This window comes from Cololabis saira, chromosome 15, assembly GCF_033807715.1.
Source record: "Cololabis saira isolate AMF1-May2022 chromosome 15, fColSai1.1, whole genome shotgun sequence".
In the NCBI taxonomy this organism is placed as follows: domain Eukaryota; kingdom Metazoa; phylum Chordata; class Actinopteri; order Beloniformes; family Belonidae; genus Cololabis; species Cololabis saira.
Window position 1 is genome coordinate 30825368 of NC_084601.1, and position 23702 is coordinate 30849069.

The 23702-nt window shown below is 41.0% G+C and overlaps 1 protein-coding gene across 2 annotated transcripts; it reads left to right on the top strand.

Annotated features, from left to right (window-relative positions):
* Positions 1-609: 609 nt before the first annotated feature.
* On the top strand, positions 610-18604 carry ak2 (adenylate kinase 2). Of its 2 annotated transcripts, XM_061741367.1 has the most exons (7): positions 613-802; positions 7567-7692; positions 10451-10561; positions 12549-12643; positions 14093-14165; positions 15707-15926; positions 18356-18604. In XM_061741367.1, exons 1-7 carry the CDS (start codon positions 704-706, stop codon positions 18361-18363), a joined length of 732 nt encoding a protein of 243 aa, XP_061597351.1. In that variant the 5' UTR covers positions 613-703; the 3' UTR covers positions 18364-18604. The 2 variants fall into 2 exon arrangements, with proteins under 2 accessions (XP_061597350.1, XP_061597351.1); XM_061741366.1 differs by lacking the exon at positions 18356-18604 and having other exon boundaries at positions 610-802; positions 15707-15967.
* Positions 18605-23702: the final 5098 nt, after the last annotated feature.

Sequence of the window (23702 nt, forward strand, 5' to 3'; positions counted from 1 at the left end):
ACTAGAATGTCCCCCAAGAGCAGCTTGATGGAGCCCCGTGTCACAAAATGTCACTGATGATAAATGGAGATGAGTTCTCTGAAACTTTTAATTGATGGCCGGAGAAATCCCTTGATTTTAAATCAATCAAGACCCAAAGGTCAGTCCTCAAAACACAAAAACCTCAACTAAAGGCACAAATACAAAAAGTACATATCCAGTCAGAGGTATAAAAAAAGATAAATATCCTAAATATTTACTTCCCTTGAATGAATCTGATGTATTTACCAATAATATACCTGTAAATAATAGTCAGAATACCATGAAAACTGAAGCAGCAAAGTTTGCAGAAGGCAACATGTGTCCCCCTTTAATTATCTCTTTTTAATTACTTATAGAATACTTTGATTTCTTTATTAAGAGTCATATTTTTTATTTTTGAACTATATTGTTTCTTTTATGCTCAGTTGAAAACTGTTCTATAATGAGTGGAAGAGTTGTACGGAAGTTACAAAACTACGCTTTTCAAACGTCATCCAATCAGCTTCCAACTCCAGTTGAATGACGGGACGGAGAGCCAATCAGATGTCGAGCTGCGCGGAGAGTGGGCGGGGCTAAAGCCTAGCTGCTTAAAGCACGCGGAGCTGCTTCCTCTCAAGTCCAACTCCAGACCGGGTCAGGTCGAACCGCAGGACCTCACTAAAGTTTCTCCCCCGGACCGGACATGGCGCCCAGCGCGCAGCTGAAGGAGGCGATAGCCGACATGCACGAGGGCATCCGCGCCATCCTGCTCGGACCTCCCGGAGCCGGAAAAGGGACGCAGGTGAGTCGGGGACACGCCGCGAGCTAATGGGGCTAACGCGGCTAACTAGGAGACGGAAGGTGATGAAGTGCGCATGCGCGGTAGTCATGCCAACTCTGGCGAGTCACACCTGAGTCAGGTATAACATCTGAAATGATTTTTATAATACAAATTAGTTGAATGTTTAATTAACACAACGTAACAGGCAATTCGTCACTTAAAAAAAAGTTGTATTGAATATATTTCTTTCTTTCTTTTTGTACATTGTGTCATAATAAGTCAAAGTCATCTATGTGTTAAAGCAGTTTTTATGGTCCAAAATGAAGTTTTTATGTTTGTTGAAGCACTTTGCAACTTTTATCTTGGAAAATAGATATAAATCGTGTGTGCGTGTGCGTGACCAAAAGTCCATTCGTTTGAATGAGAAGGTGTTCAAACTTCTGTTTGTGTGTGTGAATGAATGAGTAAAAAAATTACTTTTACAGAAAACACTTTAAACTGTGATGTCATTAAATAAAAGTTTGATTAAATTATGAAACAAAAATAGGTTAAACTTTTAAATATCTTTCTTTCCTTTTGTACATTGTTTCATAATAAGTCAATGTCATTTAATGTGTTAAAGCAGTTTTGCTGGTAGGAACCTAAAGCATATATATATATATATATATATTTGCATTTTTGATATCAAATACATATATTTTTTTTAATATGTCATATATATATATATATATATATATATATATATATATATATATATATACACACATATATATATATATATATATATATTATTTATCACTCACTCAGTTTGTCACCAAAATAGAAAAATCTCCTCCTCATGGCTTTCTGAGGCAACATAATTTTTTCGTCTTGTTTTGTTAGCTTTTCTTGTCAGAAAACTCCACTCAGCTTCTATGATACACCCGGACAAAATACAAGTTTTCCAAAGAAATCCACAACTCATTACTACTTTTTTTTTTTTTTTTTTTTTTTTTTAAGCAACCTGATGCCACCTGATGTTTCTCCTCAAAAACAAACATGTGCAAGAAAGTCTTGTGGCGCTTATGTTGGGAAATTAATTTAATTTGGAGTTATATTTTTTTCTTTAATTAACAGCAGTTATTGGAAACAAAGCTTCAGTGGGTTTTAAGCCCGAGTCAGATGTAAAATGCTGTCATTTAGGTTGCCGTGGAAACCATTAACCGAAGCTCAGAACTCATCACTGTGGGTTTATTCTGCTCCAACATTCACAAATACTTTTATATAAAAACATCTGGACATTTTGAGCAGTAAGCAAACGACCAGGGATTAGCAGCAGCAGCAGCAGCAGCAGCAGCATCAATCCCACCACAATCTGTCCAGGAAGCGTTGAGTCTCGTTCTCATGCACAAGTAAATACGTCGCTGCTGATGCAGCAACAGAAACATCTGTATGCAAATACCTTGCGTCACTGATAATTGTTAACTGATGATGTACTCTGGATCTTCAGTCATGCAGATCTTCTCAGTTGGCATTTTTTTTCTTTGCCTTTCCCTAAATTTCACTGTTTTTTATTTTGGTAATTTCCAGGCTTCGTACTTTAACAAACTCCCCCCAGAGATTTGATCAGATTGGCTCAGAACTTTGTTTGTACAATCTCGACACATGACTGGGGCTAAATTGCGAAGCTTCAGTTTTTACCAGAGGGCTTGACCGTAATGATGCAGCGAAGTTTGAGGTCATTTTGAAGACTCGCCATGAAACACCAATTGGCTGTAACTCGGCAATACATTCTTTGATCTGGTCCACAACTGATGTGTATGATTTTAGCCTGAGCTTGAAGACATCTACGGTGGAATATTCAGGAACGGTTGTAGCGCCACCTGTGGGCAACAGGAAATTCATCCCTGCTCCAAGCAAGATGAGTCGATACATCTCAAACCTGGCCAAACAGCAGTTAAGACATTGAAGATGACTGGCGGTGAAAACTGTAACTTTTCATCAGAGGGCGTCGCCGCCAGTGGACGACAAAGTCCGATGTCTCGCTATGAATGGAGAAGTCATTTGCACATGCCTTGACCAATCTGACCCAAAATCTTTGCGTTTTTAATGATGCTTCCATGCTGAACAAGTGGATATGACAATCTTGGATGAACTCCATGGCGCCACATCCTGATTAAAGGACATGGTTTTTTGTCACATTATGTCCTGTAGTTACGCCGTGCTTTATCAGATTTGCCTGATATTTGTATTCAATATACACAAAACTGTTGTCCCGCAACACAAAATGTCCTGGATGGACGTCTGACGGGGCCTGTGTCACTTGCCATGAAACGGGAAGTGGGCGGTTTTGCCACAAACATTAAAAATCACCCGTTTGCCCCAGAAGGAAGAGCATTTCTTCTAGATGTGTAGATGTTTTACATTTTTACAGGCAGTAGAAAAAAATGGAAACAGGTAAATGGATGTAGTAACACAACAGCAACAGGAGCAACATATAAACAATCTAAGATAATGAATGGAAGATGAGAAGAACAGGCGGTCCAGAGTAAGGAGCTAAGTGGTTAATGCAGGGCTCCAGACTAACTTTTTTCACTAGGAGCACAGTAGCCCCTAACTGAAAATTTTTAGGGGCACAATCAGAAATTTTAGGAGCACACATCGTTTATCGACACGCTAACCAAATTTTTACATTTCTACTACATTTCAGTGTATTAGTAATACGTATTTCATAATAGATTAATGAATTACCACAATGTGCTGTTTCAAATGCAGTGTTACATTTTATTGTGCATTTTTAAAGATGCCGCAACATAAAGTAAACTGACAGCACCATTGCTGTCATTATATATAAAAAAAACATACATTCACATGATAAAAAAAGTGCTTGGTAACAAAGTGCTTAGTAACCTTTCAGCCATGAATGTAACTGTTAAACACAGTACTTAACAAATGTACAAATATTGGGGGTACTGGCCAATAACATTTCCCTACTTGTGTCTTTACTAAAACCCTGAACTTACACCAGTTGGCCAAATTCACTGCCTTCACTCAAATAACTAAGGATCTTACCAAGAAATATTCTTATTTCTAACCAAAAAATGCCATTACACCTGACAACACACATGACTTAAAAGGTTAGGTGTTTTTCCCACGTGTTAAAATTTAACTTTCATTTGTGTCAAGCAAATTTTAAGCAGTGTTCAAAATAAAATTATGAGACCTGCTGTATTGGAGCACATTTTCTTTTAGTTAAAACTGTAGCGGGGACAGATGTTTAGAGAAACCTATGTATGTACCGGGTGAAGGCTGATTTATGGTTCCGCGTTACAACAACGCAGAGCTCTGCGTCGATTTAAGGCGGAACCATAAATCAGGCTTTAGAGGGGGGACATATCGGAGAACAACCAGAAGAATATAGAGTGGATTAAAAATAAAAGTTAAGCACTGAGCTACATGTGTCTCCCGTCTGGGCCATTGCAGACTCATGGCCTGAGCATGATGTTACTAAAACCAAACATACCCGCCGCCTCTTTCTTCTAACTTTATGTGCGCACCGCGGGGGCAGCGAGTTGTGTCGCATTAAATGTCGTCCGGGCGTAATACCTGCTTTGAGCTGGTGAAATTAAACGAACGAAATAAATAAATAAATAGATCCCCCAACTCATTCCCTTTCACACTCATTGGCCTGCAAATATGGGGGTTCATTGAGGCACTCCTTCCACGTTTAACGTGTAAAAAAAAAAAAAAAAAAAAAAAACACTGGCAAATTTACTGGTCGCACGTGTGCGAGTGGACATGAAATTCAGTCGCACATACTCAAATTTTGGTCGCAAAATGCGAGCATTTGGTCGCAGTCTGGAGCCCTGGGTTAATGGATACTGAGGCAGGAAGCGATGAGCTCTGACTTATGTATCTGTTAAAGCCAGAGATCCCCACCAAACTGGAAATACCCGCCCAAGTCTTACTGGCAGTCTGACTTCAGCAGAACTGAGTGGAATAGGAAGCAAATACTTGTTTGTTTGGAAAAAGTGGTTTGGTAGCACCTTAAGACGCGTAGCTGGCAGCTCGCTTGTTCGGAGGAAACTGTAAATGACCAACAGGTGGGGCTGAAATTACATGCATGAAATCGCACACTTAACATAATGATGATAATAATAATAATGCTGCTGCAACTTTTCCATCCAAACCAGAGCATTTAAGTTAGCTGAATAGTATTTATTGTGTTGGTCGTGTCTGCTGCTTTACAGTATTATTGGAACAACTATCTCATCTTTTCAACGTGAACACGACTGAGGAGATGATTTTATTTATTTATGGTCCTTTTATTTATCCAGGTGTGGGTCTCGTTGAGATTAAAATCTCTTTTTCAAGAGAGACCTGGCCAAGAGGCAGCAGTTAGTTAAAACAATATCAGACAAAACAGAGCAACAAACAATCAACACCAACAGAATAAATCAATTAAAACGGTTACATCCATTGTCTTTTACAAGCTCCAGGACTAAGCTGTTACTGTCCATGGTGCTGATGCGTCACCTGATGCTCACCTGGGCCACCTGGATGATAACTGCAGTGCTGAGGCCATTTTCTAGTAGGAACAAACAAAACATTATTTCTCAAAGAAGCTTAGACGTTTACACAAAGATGTTTACAATTCTACAAGTCTGTGCAGTCTTGTCCTCTTAGCAGCCACCTGTTGGGGCTCAGCAATATGAAACATGGTCACCAAGAAGGCTGCCTGTTAAGTTCACACAGTCTTGGAAGAATACTTAAACAGAGTAAAAGTGCAAGTATCTTACCTTTTAGAACCTTACTTGGTAAAAAGTCTTAAGGTATTTCACATTTTCTGTACTTGAGTATCAAAAGTAATTTCCTGTCATTCATATAGTTTATTGGAGGTAAAAGTGAGTAGTTTATTCATTAGATAGAACACATTACCCTGACCACTCCTCTTTAGGTTTAATTTCTTGGCATCCTCGTCTGGCCTAAAAGGTTTGAACTGACGAGGAAACCTAGCGGTTTCATGTCTCCGGCAGCCGTCAAATTGCAGTTTGCACCTACGTTGTGCAGAGCTCAGAGACACGGAATGCAACAGCAGCCACACAGTCTGAGGATAGCCGCAAACACCACTATGGATGTGAGCGCCGAGGCTACCAAGGTTTTGTAGCGTCCGAACACGTTCAGCCCCTGAATGTTCCTTCATTTTAGCGTTTAATTCTCGAAGTCCTTGAATGGTCTTAGTCAGGCTTCCGTCCGAGGCGGTATTATTCGGGATGAAAGTGCAGCATTGTTCACCAAAGTGCACACTTGAAACCAGAACAAATTCCTATTTAAAATGTAATTTTCATGTTAAGGAAAATCTCTTGAAAAGGCTGTATATTGTTTTAAGCAAAGAAAAAGGTGTGTGTGACAGAGCAGGAAACGAAATGAGAAAATCTTCAGCTTAACATCCACTAGGGCTGGGCATCACCTGGTACCTCACGATACATTACTATCGTGATATTTTGCCAACGATAATATCACGATACAGCGATTCTGCAATTATCAACAAATTTCTGTGTCACTGAAGAAATTCCAAATTTATCGACTGCACTGAATCCACTTCCCAAAAATATTTTCTGTCTGCAAATTAACAGAAAATTATAAAAAACAAAATGAAGTCAGAAAATACACATTTCAATGTTATGTGTTCAGTATTAATGTCTTCTATATAAACATGGACATGTCAGTGCTGCTTAATCAAAATCAAATTGGTTTAAGAAAACTGACAAATTTCACTGCACATGAAAAATAAAGATTTCAGTCAGTGCATTATAATATAATATTGTAACTATAAAAACTAAAGTTACAACATATTTGCATATTTTTTTCATATTGTTTACATAATATGAAATTAAGACTAAAGTCATACTGGATTTACAACCTGTCTGAAACATGATTTATAAAAAAAAAATCTATTTAAATTTTGAATATTGACTCGGCCGGCAAAGTATTGCAATATATTGCCATGTCAACATTTTTGCCCACCCCGAACGTCCACATCCAACCGTGGCTGCAGTAGTAGACGTTTTCAGTCTTTCAGTCTTACAAATCATGTAGCGTTGTCTTTCATAACAGTCTTTAGTCAGTTTCTCAGTTACGTAAATCAGAAGGGTTTGTGTTGAAACTTTTCTGCAACTGTGTCAAAGCTCTTGACCTTTGTAATCGTGCTCTTGTCTCGCCTGCGTATCATTGTGTTAAAAGGTCCACGGCAGTCTGTGGGTCACGCTGTGTAACTGGACTTTATTATTTGGTGGTTTTAATCTCATGTGTTTTAATTACTTTTTTCTGACTGAAAAATTGATATAGGAAATAATATGTAGCCCAAAAGGACGTGGTGGTAAAATATCAACTCTGTTCTTTCTTTGCTTTGTAAAGATCCACCAAGCAAACCCGCTGGAATGTGGAAAGCCGACTGTGTCTGGGCTTGGTGGTTGGGTGGTGACATGTGACTTCTGTGGAGCTTGTGGCTCCCGGCAAACTTCTTTTGGCATTGGATCCAGTTCGTTGAATCGATGCACCAAGGAAAATAAAAACCTGTTGAAACACGCATGTTTGAAACGCTGCCGTTAATCACGAGTGATCAGGCCGAAGGTGTCGACTCTGAACGTGCGTTGCTGTAAAGCTGCAAGCAGATAAAACCAGCCAGAATAAACAAACCTTGTCATGCCTCCTGCAGCCTGCGCTTCAGATGTGTCATCGTCTCAACCTGAAGTCAAACAAAGCTTTAATTATGACCATATTTTTTAATTGTCCCCCCTTTGCAGGCCCCTCGGCTGGCAGAGAAGTACTGCGTTTGCCACCTGGCCACCGGAGACATGCTGAGGGCCATGGTGGCGTCGGGCTCCCAGCTCGGCAAGAGGCTGAAGGAGACCATGGATGCCGGCAAGCTGGTAACATTTCTGTTCCTCTTCTTTCAAGTCAAGTGAAGTCAACTTTATTTATAAAGCACTTTAAAAACACCAACATGGTCCAAAGTGCTGGACAGGCAAATGGAAGACAACACACCATAAAGCACAAGGCACATAAATAAAACAATCATGATAAGTTAAGTGAATAAAAAGGATAAAATGGAAGATAAAAGGATAAAATAAACTTGCTAGGTGTTAAAAGCCAAGGAGAAAAGGTGGGTTTTAAGAAGAGATTTAAAAACAGACAGAGAGGAGGCCTGTCTGATTTGCTGAGGCAGGTTGTTCCAAAGTTTTGGAGCTGCAACAGCGAAGGCGCGGTCCCCTCTGAGCTTCCTCTTAGTTTTAGGCTCTCCGGAGCAGCTGATCAGCTGACCTGAGAGAGCGACTGGGAGAATAAGGGTGTAGAAGCCCAGAGAGGTACGGCGGGGCAAGACCATTCAAGGATTTAAAAGCAAATATAAGAATTTTAAAATGAATCCGAGACTGTATGGGCAGCCTGTGGAGGGAAGCTAAAATGGGGGAAATGTGCTCATATTTGCGAGTGCCAGTTAAAAGGCGTGCTGCAGCATTTTGGACCATCTGAAGACGGGAGATGGAAGAAGCACTAACCCCCACATAAAGGGCGTTGCAGTAGTCCAGCCTAGTGGTGACAAAGGCATGTATTACTATCTCAAGCTGCCGTCTTGAAAGAATTGGCTTTATTTTAGCCAGCTGCCGCAAATGATAAAAACTAGATTTGACAACCGCCCTGATCTGGCTGTCAAGCTTGAGAGCTGCATCCACTTTGACCCCTGGGTTTGTGATGGTTGGCTTTACATGCTGGGCCAAGGAGCCCAGATCTGGAAGGGGTGATCCAGCGGTGCCACCAAAAACCATCACTTCAGTCTTTTTTTCATTAAAGTTTAAAAAGTTCAGAGACATCCAGGCCTTTATGTCATCATGACACTTAACTAGGGCAGTAATTGAGTAATTGTCTTTCTTTTTAAGAGGGGCATAAATCTCACTGTCATCTGCATAAAAATGATTAAAAAATCCCATGCTTCTAAGTATGGAGCCAAGCGGGAGCAAATACAGGGAGAACAAGAGAGGGCCGAGGACCGAGCCCTGCGGAACCCCACAAGAGAGAGGAGCAGAGGAGGACACAGTCGCCAAGGCTGACACAGAAGGTTCGGTCTGCCAAGCACGACCTGAACCATTCCATTGCTATGCCCCTGATGCCCACCCACTGCTCCAAGCGAGAAATTAAAACTTTATGGTCCACTGTGTCAAAAGCTGCAGTTAAATCTAAAAGCACAAGAATAGCACAGTCACCGGAATCTGTGGCTAAAAAGATATCATTAAAAACTCTTAAAAGGGCTGACTCGGTGCTGTGCAAAGATTTAAAACCGGATTGGAATACCTCAAGAATATTGTAGTCTTTCAAAAAGGCCATTAATTGACTGCAAACTATCTTCTCGATGATTTTTGAGAGAAAAGGTAGTTTGGAGGTCGGCCTGAAATTGGCAAGAGCTGCAGGATCTAGTCCAGGTTTTTTAATCAGGGGTTGTACAACTGCATGTTTAAAATGTACAGGGACCACACCTGAGGACAGACTACTATTTATAACTGCAGGAACAGAGGTTCCAACGGTGGGGAAAACCTCTTTAAATAGTCGAGGAGGGACAGCATCATTTGGAGAAACGGAGGGCTTCAACTGACCAACAATCACCTGTAAACCGGACAGAGTCACAGGGTCAAACTGGTGAAAGACAGCAGAGCAGGTGACAGAGATTGAGGGGTCATGAACAGTGAGTGGAATGAGAGCCCTAGCAGAAGAGACCTTATCCATAAAAAAGTGAAGAAATTTTTCACAAGCAGCAGGGGAGGCCCCTATACTGACAGTCTGCTGAGCATTAAGAGCTGAATCAATGGTTTTAAACAAAACACGTGGTTTGTGACAGTTTGAAAGAATAATATTAGACAGATATTCCCTTTTAGCATTTTTCACAGTTGTCTGATACAGTCGCCAGCAGTCCCTTAAAATTTGAAAAGACACCTGCAGTTTGTCCCTTTTCCACTTTCGCTCAGCTTTACGGCACTCGCGTCTGACAGCACGAGTAGTGTCATTTAACCAGGGCTCAGATCTACTTTTAAGCTGCCTGGTTTTTAATTTTCTTTGTCTAATCTGAGGTTCTCATGACTTCACATGTGTCCCTAGAGATCTCTGGATGTCTATTAGTTTGTCTTCAAACAAATTTTTTGTTAAAAACCATCATGACTTAGTCGGCCCGCCACAATAAGCACAACTTTTTATCACCTTGTGTCGGCTAACTGCAGGAAATGACCCGCACATGCCACAACCGTATGTTCACCTTTGGTTGTGTCTATTCTAGTCTGGTCTGGGTTGCATGGTCCTAATATCCATCTCGCCTCCCTCCTCCAGAGGAAACATGGGGGTTTGATGTCTGAGGGTTTTTTTTTTTTTCTTCTTTTTTAAACTTTAGTCCTGGTTTATCCACAGTTGTGCATTTGTGTCGTCCGTTTTCTTTTCTTGTTCTCCACATGTGATCAATGTCTGCGATTTCTATTTTTTCAAACACCTTGTGACTCTCTGTATGTCAGCTCATATTCATGAACATCAAAGTCTGTGTCTCCTAAATATGAAGAAGACTGAATCATCACATACACACCGTCCTCTGTTAGGGAGCTAATGTCATTGCATAATTTTGAGGTGCTTGGTTTTGTTTGTTTGTGCGTTCAGGTCAGTGATGAAATGGTCGTGGAGCTCATAGACAAGAACCTGGAGACTCCTGCCTGCAGCAATGGATTCCTGTTGGATGGATTTCCCCGAACCGTCAAACAAGCCGAGATGGTGAGGATTTAATTTATTGCTTTCATGTTTTTTTTGTTGTTTTTTTTGCATCAGTGTTCACACGTAGCCAGAAGTGCTTGGAGTGGCTTTAATGGGTTCATATGTCCATAAATCTTTACATTTAGCAGACACGTTTATGCAAATGGTCTTTAAATGAGTGCCGCTGAGGCAACAATCACTCGCAGATCAGGAAGTTTAAAGGGGGAATGCAGTTCTTGACAGAAGACGACTCAGCTCTCGTCTTCGCCTTCCTCCCCCACTGAGGAAGGATGCGAAAGGACAGTCTGGACTGGGATTGACAGTAGAAGAGGCAATAATGGGCTTGGAAAAACCAGGACTTCAGTCTTGGACAGTTAAAGGTGGAGGTGATGATTCTTCATCCATGAAGACGGGTCAGAGAGACGAGCTGATATTGTGGGTTCATCTGGTGGGAATGATGGGTAGAATTGTGTATCATCTGCATAGTGGATGAGAAGCGGTTGGAATGAGTTGTATATGGCAAATAGAAGGGGCCCAAGTGTCGAGCCTTGGGGCACCCCTGTGGAGAGGCTGCCATGACACTTTTTTAAGGGAACATGCGGTAAGGTAGAAACAGAACTAACAGGAGTCCGTTAGTAAAAAAAACAAAAGAAACATGAAGTCGCCAAGAGCAAAACATTTTTACGCGGCATCGCCCTGCTGAACGTTCTCAGTAAACGTTGGCAAACAAAGTACAAGAGGCTGAAACTGCTCAAACAGCCTCGATCTTTTATCTGAACAGACCTTGAACTCTTTTATCTGAAGCAAAGGGGTCCATGAACCGCTCCAGGTGCTGTGTGTTGGCTTTCATTTTTGGCTTAATTTGTTTTCAGTTTCTAAGCTCCAACATGACACCAGGTCATAAATTGCATATTGGTTTTATGATAGTAACGAGATTAGTTGGCAGTGTTTTAAGAGCAATCATTAACCTTACTATAGGTCGCTCGCTGCTTTTTGCAATCAGGCCGAAGGTGTCGACTCTGAAGGTGAGCTGTTGTAAAGCTGCAACCAGATAAAACCAACCTCGTCATCCCTCCTTTTGAGGTTTGTTTTCTCACTCCACAGCCGCTTAAAACGCGAAAAAGATTCTGAGGGACTTTGAGACATCGGTGCAAAAGTTACTGTTCCTCCCTCAGGCTGACAGTCTCTGAGAGTCTGACTGTCCCAGGTGATGGCGGTGCGGGAGAGAGTCGATGCTGCCCTCCCGCTGGCGGTGGGCATGTCTGTCACTTTGCCGATGCCTTCATCATACCAGTTAACGCTGAATCTAATCTCCTCCCACTTAGGTACACGAAAAAACCCTGATGTTTAAGTGACAATAATAGGTGGCAGCTCTGACTTTGACCTGATGCTTTGCATAAACGAGAAGCTTTTGTGTGTTTTCTGCGGCGCAGGGCCGGTATTATTAAGGCATGTGAAAGAGCTTCTTTTGGACGGTTTCCATTAATATATTGAGAAGTATTGTGTGAAACAGCTGATTGAGACTGCAGCTCCTGGTCGGGGGCGCCGCCAGGGATTATCGGCCCCATGACAAGAATCGTTACAGCACAACACAGCAGTGACATTTTTTGATGCTATTTTACATACAATTAGGCATTTTAATGGTATTTTCTTGACTATTATTACCGTATTTGTGAAGGAACAACAAAATGACAGTTGACATGTTCAGTAGGGGAAGAACTGAGCACTCAAACGCTGTTGTGCTACCTGAGCTAGTCGGACTGAGCAAGACAAATATAGTTATTGTTACCAGGACATTGAAAATAAAACATTTATGATTATATGTTGGTTAATAATTTGGTGTCATTTTTTAATGTATTATCATTTCATCGTCATGACCCTCCAATCATGGGCCGCTAGAATCTGTCTCATTTACCAGGAATCTTTTTCTTTTTTTATAAGAGGAAGTTGTTCTTGTGCTGGTTATTATATTATACGTTTAACTTTGTGTGTGTGTGTCTCTCTCCAGCTGGACGACTTGTTGGACAAGAGACATGAGAAGCTGGACTCTGTGATCGAGTTTGCCGTTGACGACTCTCTGCTGGTCCGCCGGATCTGCGGCAGGTAGGACCCGAATTCAGAAACCACGAGATGATTTAAGTGAATGTTTTTCTGACCTGCAGCGGCGAAGAGGCGTCGATTATTAGTATTACGGTGCGTCTCTGCTGCTTATCGAGCCGTTCAGATATCAGGGAAACAAGACTATACTTGGAGAAAGTTCTGACCGAGTCATCAAACTCATCTTTGGGCACAAACTTGACCCGGTTCTGCAGACAGCTGCACGTTTCCTTGTTTCTTGTCTGTAGACGTTCAGGTGGGAGGAGACCTGAAAACATTTCTGGGCCCCATTTTTCAGTTTTCACCCTTCACAAAACATCGTGTGTTTGTTCCTTCAGCCGGCGTTACAAAGCACAAACTCACCTTTTATAAAGAGTTCTCCTCGTTTCTGAGGAGGATAAAATATGTCGCTTTCAGGCCAAGTAGGACGGGGGGGGGGGGGGTCATGTGGGATGTTGAGGGACAGAAAAGTAGTCCACGGGTCACTGTTGCTGTCAGACCTTCATCACTCCTCCTCCTCCTCTGCTCCGGGGGATTTCTTTCTTTCCACGATGAACCAATCAGAGCCCTCGGGTCGTCAGGGCAACGCCCACTTCTTGAACCCAGAGTTAGACCCAAACACAGTGAGGCTGCGATCAGCTTTTATCAGGGCGGCCGCGGGTCCTTTTTAAAAAGTCTTAAATTCCATTTTTGCTAAAAATAAGGCCTTTTAAATGTCTTAATTTGTCTTAAATCTCAATCCAAGGGTCTTAATTTTAGAGGGAATGTATCCAGTCATCATTAAAAAGTTAATTTCACAGTTTTGAGGAGAATCTCCTGCAGAGCGTCTAAATCTGTGTTGCCAAGTTGGGCTGAAAAATATATATTTGGGCTGCTTTTCCTGGTTTTTACTAAATATTTGGGAGAAATTTTTCACAAAAAAGGTTGCCATTATGGCAAAGAAAAGTTGAAATTTATACAATAAACTCACTGATATTTTATTTGATTTAATTTACTCAATTTAATTGTAGTCTTTGTTTGGAGCCTGAACATTTTTTGGGACTATTTAGTGGTGTTGTGAAGCTGATATTTATAACGCGTTTAATAATTTACAGTTTTAACATGGAGAATGTATGATTCGGGCTGGTTTTTCATTATTTTGGTGAGTTTTGCATCACGTTTGGGCTGGAACCTGTCAGCCAGATCTGGCAAAATCAACCCCAGCACTGGATTTCTCAGTGACTTGTCTTTTTGGTCTTAAGTTGTCTTTGAAAATTGTATTGAAAAGTCTTAAATTTACCTCGATCAAACCCATAGACACCTTGTTTTATACTCCTCACCTGTAGAAAAGACTCCCAGAATGCATCAGGGCTGCTTTAAGTCAAGGTTAAAAACCTTTTTACTTACTGCTGCTTTTATTTCTTCCTATTTCTACTGTGTGATGTTTAACTAACCCATCCTCTGCCCCCCCACCAGACTAATCCATCAGCCCAGTGGCCGCTCGTACCACGAAGAGTTCAACCCTCCCAAAGAGCCCATGAAGGATGACGTAAGTTGACTTTGCTCTGAAATTCCCTGAAATGTCAGCCGGTCACAGAAAAGTAAAGTACTCTAAAGTTTTCTAAACCAGCAAAAGTATTTAAAACTGATCCGTGGTGGACAGGAAGCTGATCGAGACCTCAGACCCAGACTATGATCTAGTTTTCTGGCCTCTGCAAGGATTTCAGCTGGTGGGTTCTGGATCAGCTGTCGTCTCAAAGCGTGATTGATCTTTTTAGGCTGATCAGTAAAGTCACAGCGATCAGTCCTGCTGGAGATAAACGCCCAGGCCGGTTCCTGTAAATCCCTCTGGAACGGTGACGCTTTTCTCCTCCAGGCGACATTCAGATCTGCAACGGCTTGTTCTGTGGTTTCTGAAGGAAATTCATGAACGTTCAGCTTATTTATGAAAGGAGCGTTATAATTCTCATAAAAAGAACCCCCCTCCCCCGAGGACACAGTGATATGAAACCTATCGTACTCGCTGAACAAACACACACACACCCCAGAGTTTACACCGTTTCAGGATGTGTGAACGGAGACTCGGGGAAACTGATGACTCACTTTCAGCAACTGACGACGTGTTTTAGTCGAGACGGGCAGAAAATCTTCTTCAGATCGTTTCCTAAAGCCGTGATTAAAGTTGCTTTCGTCAACGAAAATTATGACTAAATATCGTCATCAACAAACCTTTGTGACCTGAGGAAGACGAGACGCAACGTAAATAATGGTGACGATAACGATAATTAAATATATAATGCAATATAGTAGAAGAATAAAGACCAGACTAAAATGTAGATTACAAAATAAAAACTCTGCTAAAATGTGTCTTCATTTTCTTTTACCAAAATGAGATGAGATGGTTTAGTTCTGCTGCTGGGTGACGTCACATCTTCAATCCCAGTCGCGGCCCGCGGGGAATCAGATCCAGAAGATGCAACTGCAGAGTTAGAGGCTGAAGGCGTTAACGCAGAGCTCTAGGTGCACGTCAGTTAAAAACAAAGTTACATAGAGAAACGCAGGGATCTTCTCTGGGGCTGGGAGAAGAAGAGGAGACCACTTTCCAACAGAGACGTGGAAAAGAAAACCAAATGTGTCGTCGAAAAAGAAAAAGACGGGGCAGAAATGCGGAAAAATGTATATGTTGTAAACTCAAATTAGAGTCTTCTGTATCTGGATAGAATGAATTCTTGAGTCTATAAGGCAACAATAATATTATAATAAGATAATGTTTGAATTGTAAAATGGGTTTGGCTAAATACAATCCTTGACTAAAATGGTCCTGGACAATTGTGACTAAAATAAGACTAAAATGCTGAGACTTTTAGTCGACTGAAACTTGACACGACTAAAAGGAGAATGAACGTGACTAAAACTAATAAACTAAAATGATAGCTTGACCGAAAGACTACACTAAAACTGAAACAGGCTGACAACAACAACACTACTGACGAGTAACTCTGAAGACGGCTGACGGAGAACCTCCAACATCCTTCACCTCCAGTCCCGTTGTCCGTCCTCTCAGGTCTCTCTCCCCCCGTCTGCTCTCAGGTGACAGGTGAGCCGCTCATCCGCCGCAGCGACGACAACGCCACGACGCTACGCTCCCGCCTGGATTCCTACCACAGACAGACGGCGCCCCTGGTGCAGTACTACAGCGCCCGCGGCCTGCACACGGCCGTGGACGCCGCCCAGAAGCCGGATGTGGTGTTCGCCTCCATCATGGCCGCCTTCTCCGCCGCGACGGAAGTCCCCGTCCGCGCCGCCGCCTGTAAAGACCAAGTGCTCTTCATTTAAACCTGTCTCCTCCCCCGTTTCCCTGCTTCCTGTCCCCCCCGCTTCGCTGGAGATCAGAGAAGAGCCGGAGGTGTTTAGAAACGGACATTTGCTGCATATCGTTCACCTTTCTGGACTTTTCTATCCTTTAATCAGCAATTCTTCTCATGTCCATTAAGTAAATCCTCTGATTTTTCCAACCATCCCACTAAACTTCCTCCTCCTAGGACACCTTAGAGCACGTTGCGTCCTTTTTCTTCCCCAAGTGGATACATTTTCTGAGTTCTTGATGATATTTTTGCTGAAAATACCACATATTTGCAGCACAGCTCCGTTTGGAGGAGGTGGAGTTAGCCAGCCAGCTCCTCTCCACCCCTTTTTTCTGGGTCTGTGATGTCACAGAATCACGTGATCGGCCCCGAATTTTGATCACGTGGTTTCCAAATAATTGGAATCGGGTAGAAATCATCAGGTTTTTAAAATGTTATTATATTGCATTATTTAATACTAGTTATACAAATTATTTTAATTTATTTATTTATTGTGTATCAATAAGTTTTCTCCCGTTAACAACTACAGTTATGCCAGGTGGAGTGTAGGTGACAGTTGTAGCTCATGAGCTAACGTCACTGTGACCAACTTTGTCACCATATGTAGGGACTAGCAACGTTTTTCTTTCCTTTCTCCCCAAAAACGACTTTAAAGACAAACCTAGCAACTTTTTTTCAGGGGACATTAAAGACTGTAGTAGACTCTGACTTGGAAGGCTTGTATCGTACTCACTCTTCTCAGTGAGCAGCCAGTGCTACCTCACTGAGGAGGAGCTGGCCACATCGGTAGAGCAGACTTGAAGTGGACTCAAATATTTACAATTGGACAGTGAAGGCAGCGCTGCAGCAGCTTCTACTGTTCTACTTCTACTGGACGGGAAAGAAAAGAGCTGCTGCTTTTGTTTTGCGGATTGATATGGTATCAGATCAGGACTCGGTACTGGTCTGCCGGTAAACGGGGAGTTTCTCCTTTTGGTTCAAATCTCAAACAATTCTGTCAGCTTCCTGAGACCTGTGGTCCTGGTACCACGTCCTGTGGGACAGGTCTGTTTACTCTGCAGTTAAATTCTTCTGAAACTGTCCCCGTTAGACTTGAATTCACTATTTCAAACCTGTTTTGAACGACGTGCACGTGGAGTCGGTGTCATTTTTAAGTGCTTAGACGTTGAAGGATTTCCTCCTGCATTGTTATCTGTATCTGATGGATCAGTGATTCCTCTGAAGCTTTGCAGCTTTTTGTGAACCGGGTGAAGCTGAAACTTTCCCGCTTTGAAACCTCGTATCGTATCGTAGGTTGTGTTATGATGGATTAAGGAGCAGAAACGTGCAGGACTTGGCTCCGATTATTGAGACCATCCTTTCTGAGTCATGGAGTAAAATGTGGCCTCCAGGATCCGGGGGATGGATCAGGTTCGGCGCTGCCCCCCGTAGCATCAGTGGTCGCTGTCGCTGCAGAGATGTTTGGATTTAGTTTCCATGACGACCCCGGGAGCACCTGAAGGTCTCCGTCCTGCCGGCCGGGGGGAGAGTTGACCGGACCTTAGTTGTGCCCAGCAGGGGGCGGCGTGGCCTCGTCTGGCCTGATGTGCAGATGGCTGAACAGCCGTGTGACTCGTTCACTTGTTTAAATCTGTTTGAATCATCGTCCGTCAGGAGTTTTAATAATCGAGATAGAAAAACTGAGATATAGGGCGATTGACCTGCTCTCTGTATTAAAACCTTCATTATTCATATGAATCATGTTTTGATCCTTTTTGTCCTCAAGCGACGGCGACTGAATGTTTGAGGTTGTTTTCTTTCTTACATCAGAAGTCTGATGTTTGTTCAGAGACTAAAAGCAGAACTTTATAGTTTGAGTTAGGAAAGGAAACGTTTTGACTTCAGTCTTCATTAGTTCACGTCATCGAGACTCTGAAAACCGGTCTCTGGGAGAGACAGATGTGCTCTTGTATTTGTTTTTAATGTTTCCTCCTCCTCGATGGGAGTCGTGAGAAACGCCGTGGCGTTTCCAGCTTCCTGAGATACGGCGCTCTGGGGACTCGTTTCCGACTCCTGCTCCACGCTGCTCTGCCTTCACTTCATGTGTCTGAGTCCCGTCTCGTTTCCCCCTCAAGCATCGATGCTCTGATGTTTCTGTGCTTCCAGTCACCGTGTATCTGTCGCTTTGTTTGTTTTGAATGTTTTCTGGACCTTGAATCAGTGCGATGTTTGAGTTGTGTGCTTGAAACTGAGTCCTGGCAGCCAAACTGGATCTTTTCTTCTTCTTCTCTTTGGTTACTTCCTCTCATCGGCTCCAGTTTTTGTTTCTGGTGACCAGACTTGTTGCAGGTGATTCACCAGAACCCTGTCTCCCCCTCTCCCCCTTGTCTTGCAGCTGGTTGAATCCTGAGCTGCTCCACTCCCACCCAGACGAAGGACTGGAGCTGCCCGAGCGCTCAGATGGGTGGACGGGGGGGTGGGGGTTTAGACTGCAGGGGAATTCCTTAGACTCCATAAGTTCTGGTTGCTGTTGGACTCGTCAGCACATTTCTACTCTCAGTAATTATGACTGGAATGAAGAAAGCCATCTTGTTGTCACGTTCCTCGTGTTTGCCTCCAGTAAACCTGCTTTTCTACAATCATGCACTTCTGTGTTTCTGGTTTTCTTTCACGCTGAAGTCTCTCTGTCTGAGACAGTATTTGTTCCACAACTTCAGTTTCTTGCAGAAATAAATAGCAGTCATGCAAAGGAACATTTTAAAAGCACAATCTGTTCAGTATCATTCCTTTACTTTGTGTTTTGATTTCAGGGTCATAATGATCCTTAAACTTGTTCCTGAACATTTTTGCAAAAATTTCAGGTTTTTTTTTTTTTAAAGGCTTTTAAACAAAAAGGAATGTCAATTTAATTCAAAATTAAAAAAAAAAAAAACACTATTCCTAAAGGGCAAATAGTTTTTTTTTTTTTTTGTTAATTTCCCCTTTTTCACATCTGAAGACAAGTCAGGGTTTTAAAGTCACTATGTAGCAGCATCACTTGCTGACCACAAGTCCCCCTTTTCCACAAAACTGGTTTCAGTGCTGGTTCTGGTTCACAACTCGTTCAGGGAACCAGCTGAGAACCGGTTTACTTTTCCATATCTCTGGGTGCTAAGGGGAGCCCCGTCATTACGTCACTGCAGACGTCAGTTGCTTCACTGTGTTTGCATTGGTTTGAAAGTTGAAGCAACAACAAGGTATTTTCTCTAATATGGACTTGGTCCACGTAGCTCCTCCGCTTCTTTCCTCTGGCCCAGCAAAGAGTTGGTGCTACCTTGGAACCGGAGCCAGTTCTTTGTCAAACAGAAAGCCCGGTTTCAAACTCAGCCGTTACTCACTAACCCAGAACCAGAACCAGCCCTGGAACCGGTTTGGTGGAAAAGGGGTAAAGTTAGTCATTTTATTTGTCAACGTTTAAGAGATTTTATTTATTTTAACGCTTCGTTGAATTTGTTTGGCATTTCAAAGACATTCTTGGGCAGTAAATATTTAAAATTCACAATAGTTGGACCATTTTTCAGGAGCCTGTTCCTCACACACATTTAGATTAAGCTTGCCAAACCCACCAGACACCAAGTAAATATTTGCAACTTTAAACAAAGTTATAGTTGTGCAACATTTATAACTTAGTGTTTGGACGCCTAAACGTGGGCAAAGATTCGTGGGAAAGTTATAATTTGGACCCATTTTATACCAAAAATGAATACTGGGCACCCGCTTGTCGGATAGGGTTTAAATATATCAGAGTTTAACAACAGAAATACTAAAATCAGGTTGTTTTTGATTCTTAACAAAAGTGACTAAAGCTGATGATAATTTTGTCTGTCACCAACACGTCTCCTCGACTTTCAGTTACAGATAAAAGTTCAGTCAGTAATTTAATGAAATCTGAAATCCGTTTCCGTCCCAGGACACAGTCGAGTCTGTCCCTGAACTGAGACCTGCAGCTTTTTTAAGCTCTGGTGGTCCGTCTCCTGTTCTGTTGCGCGTGAGACTTGTTTACCAAACATCTCGGCGCGAGCTGAAGGGTTACACATAACTGAGCGGTGCCATCGGGCCTCTAATTGGTCCTTCCTCTGTGAATCTCGCTCATAAAACAAACAAGAGTCAAACTGCTGATAAGTTGGAAACAAAAATTGTGTTTTCTGTTTATTTTTTTTTCTGTCAGCAGACAGAATGACGTAGTTTGGGCGGGGATGTCCCCTTCCTAGAGATATTTATATACATGTAATCTGTCTTCAAATTATGAAACACTTTCTGAACATTGTGAAGACTTTGAAATATTGTCTCCAGTATCATCAGGAGATTCAGACAACGCGGAGAAGTCTCTGTGTGCTAGAGATAAAGCCTAAAGTCAATATTAGATCACACAACAGCAGATCTGTATTACAGCATGATGCAGGCGGTAATGACGCCTGGCTGTGGGTCGGCCGGGTCCAATGACGGCGCTCGGCTACGACCAGGCGGCGCCGAGCGTGTTGACTGAAGGCTCAGGTCATTCCTGATGCCATCACTGAAATGACATTTGAAAGGAGGAGCTCCCGCTCCGACTGTCGACCCTAGGTAGGTCAGCAGGTCGGCTCAAGCAGCCACGGCCGGTTATTTCAGGAGCTCAAGTTATTCAGGGCTTACTTTGATTGACACGAGGTCGGTGTTTCCCAAACTGTCCCAAGGATGACCGGTTAGGTCATGTGACCCGGTTTTTCAAACTGACCAGCCATAGAAAAAAAGCAAAATGTTAGTGATATTAAAAACAAACATGAACAACAGCAGTTTCTTCACCTGCGGTGGGAGGAAACAAGGACTCTATGTATAATAAAAACGATAGGGTGCAATTTTGGAATATTCTGAGCTGATAAGATTAGCATTTTAACAGAAAAGCATTGGATGCAAATCCAAAATGGGTCTCCATTTAAAGATTAGAATTGGGGACACATTTTGAAGCCATGTTGCTCGGGACACGCCCACCACATGTGATGTAATGTACAGTTTGACTTGTTGATTCAAAGGGGAAATCAAACATTACTGTCACGTTTAGGAAACGCTGGATTAATACAAACAGCCATGTCAATCATATAAGTAATAAGTTAATTGGTTTAAATAAATTATCCTGGCATGATACATATAATTCACCCCTCTTAAGATGTGACAAACGATTGGGATCAAAATGTTTGTTTTTTTTTCAACTTTTTTTTATTGAGTTTCGCAGACGTATACAATTATATTAAAACATTTACAAAGAGTTAAGCATACATTTTTCTTTTAGGACAGACAACAGAAAAAGAAAGTGGTCACTTAAGTATTGCAGCATAACTGAACAATTTAAATAAAATTAGAACAACCACAATAATAATAATAATAAAAATAATACATTTTATTTATAGAGCGCTTTTAAAAGATCTCAAAGACGCTTACATACTACATCAAAGTACAGTACCACAAAATACAGTGAAGTAAGGAGTCACCAACGTGTTAACGTTGGAGAGAGAGAAGCATTAAAGGCAGTACACCTCAGCTGGGTGGATAGGGCCCAGGGCTGTAGCAGAGATGTCAAATAAATAAGAATAAAAATAAAAATGTTTGTTTTGTTTAATCAGGTTGTAAATATGTTTATTTCTGCACTGTAACACGTTTTTTTGAGCCAGTCTCTAGCGGCCAGTGGAGGAACTGCAGCGAATCCCAGTTCCGCATCGCCTCCACCCAGAAGAGGGGGGTTATGTTATGGTGACGTCACTAAGGGGTTGCCCTGTTTATTAAACACAATTTATAATTTCATCCCGGAGCTGAGGGTGGCATAATCTATTCAATATTAAAATAAAATATATAGTTAAATTATTAAACAAAGGTTTCCTCCCTCTCTTTTTTTTTTTTTAGCTGAATGTTTTTTTGTTTTTTTTTATTAGCAAATCTTGCTATACAAACGCATGTATGTATGTGCTGTGGAACAGCACATACAATGATTAAAACATATCTAATATGAATAAGAAGTCATAATATAGATAATGAAGGTAACAGTTAAAATAATAATAACAATTATAATAAAGATGAGTAAGTAAATAAATAGAGAATAAAATAAATACATAAATAAAACAGGTATGAGGAATAGAATCAGATGCATAGAAAACAATAAGGAAAGGTCAAGACAGTTATAAATAAAAGGTTAGTCAGAGGATACTGGGAAAAACTTTTCGTAGTTGATTAAAATTTAGGAGTAGCACCAGCAAATTTTCTTTTGTGAATAAAGAATTTAGCGTAAATATTTCAGTATTTAAATTACCGGTATTAAATTATTATATTATATATTATATCTTTTGTTGATAAAGTTGACACATTCAAATATCTTGGACTTTGGATTGACCTGGAACTTACCTTTAAACCTCATATTGATTATACTGTTAAAAAAGCATATGGCTGTCTTGCTTCACTTTACCGTTCAATCAACTGTTTCACACTTCCTGTCAGAAAAAGGTTAATTTCTCAATTCATACTACCTCTTGTTGATTATGCAGATATTGTTTATCAAAATACTCCAGATACCCATCTGAAACCTCTGACTGTATTATTTAATTCATTATGTAGATTTGTGTTACTTTGTCCTTTCAGAACACATCATTGTTTTATGTTTGATTGATTGAACTGGTTGCAACCCAAATCTAGACGGCAATTTCACTGGCTTCAGTTCCTTTTTAAATGTGTTTAATTTCACTGTCCTCCATATTTAAAAGAACTCATGATTCCATATAACTCTCCATACTCACTCAGACATATGGATTTTCCCTTTTTCTTTGTTCCTAGAATTTTAAAAGAGGTTGGTAAAAGAACATTTCATTTTAAAGCTCCATCAGATTGGAATAATCTTCCTCTCTTTTTGCGTTCTATTACCTCTTTTCATTGTTTTAAGTTGTCATTATATTCTCATCTTAAAACAAATTGCCTATGTTTTTAATTTATTTATGTATTTTTAGTCCTTTTTTTCTATTTGTTTTCCTCTGTTATATTATATTCATGTAATTGTTCCGGTTATTTGTCTATTTTGTAACTAGACTTATGTGGGTAGGGGTTGTGTGTGGGAAGGGGTGAGCAAGATGTCTGTGTTTGTTTTATGTCATGTATGTCTATACTGTAATGTGATGTATTCAGTAATCGAGTTGAGGGGGGATGAGGGGGGATGGCATCCCCCCTGAAATAAAAACAGTCCAAATCATCCCCCTGTAAAACTGCCATCCCCCCTTTCCATCCCTTATGTCATTTCATCAATGAATGTGGTTTTACTGCTATTTCAACATTTAGAGTCATCACCAGAAAAATAACACCAGAAAAATAAGTTATTTGACAATTTTCACCTATTTCAAGTAAATTTTCACTTGAAATATGTAGAAAAATCTGCCAGTGGCACAAGATTTATCTTCTTATAACAAGCAAAAAACTCTTGTTCCACTGGCAGATTTTTCTACTTATTTTAAGTGAAAATCTACTTGAAACAGGTGAAAATTGTTGTTTTTTCCAGGGATGAGTCTTGTTTTAAGTGTAATGAGATTTTTTTTTTACTAAAATGAGACATTTTAACTAGAAATAAGACAAATATTCTTGTTAAGATTTTGAGTTTTTGCAGTGATCCATTTTACTTATCCTGTGAAGGACAGAGTCATATTGATAAGTTCAGAAAAATGTTTTTTATTTTTGTGTTTTGATGTATTTGATGT

What these genes read in the sequence shown, in the direction of transcription:
- ak2 (XM_061741366.1), top strand. Translation starts at nt 704, where the DNA reads ATGGCGCCCAGCGCGCAGCTGAAGGAGGCGATAGCCGACATGCACGAG. An exon ending in GAGCCGGAAAAGGGACGCAG is followed by an intron (nt 803 to 7,566) that starts GTGAGTCGGGGA and finishes CCCCCTTTGCAG; the next exon opens with GCCCCTCGGCTGGCAGAGAA. An exon ending in GTCCGCCGGATCTGCGGCAG is followed by an intron (nt 12,644 to 14,092) that starts GTAGGACCCGAA and finishes CCCCCCCACCAG; the next exon opens with ACTAATCCATCAGCCCAGTG.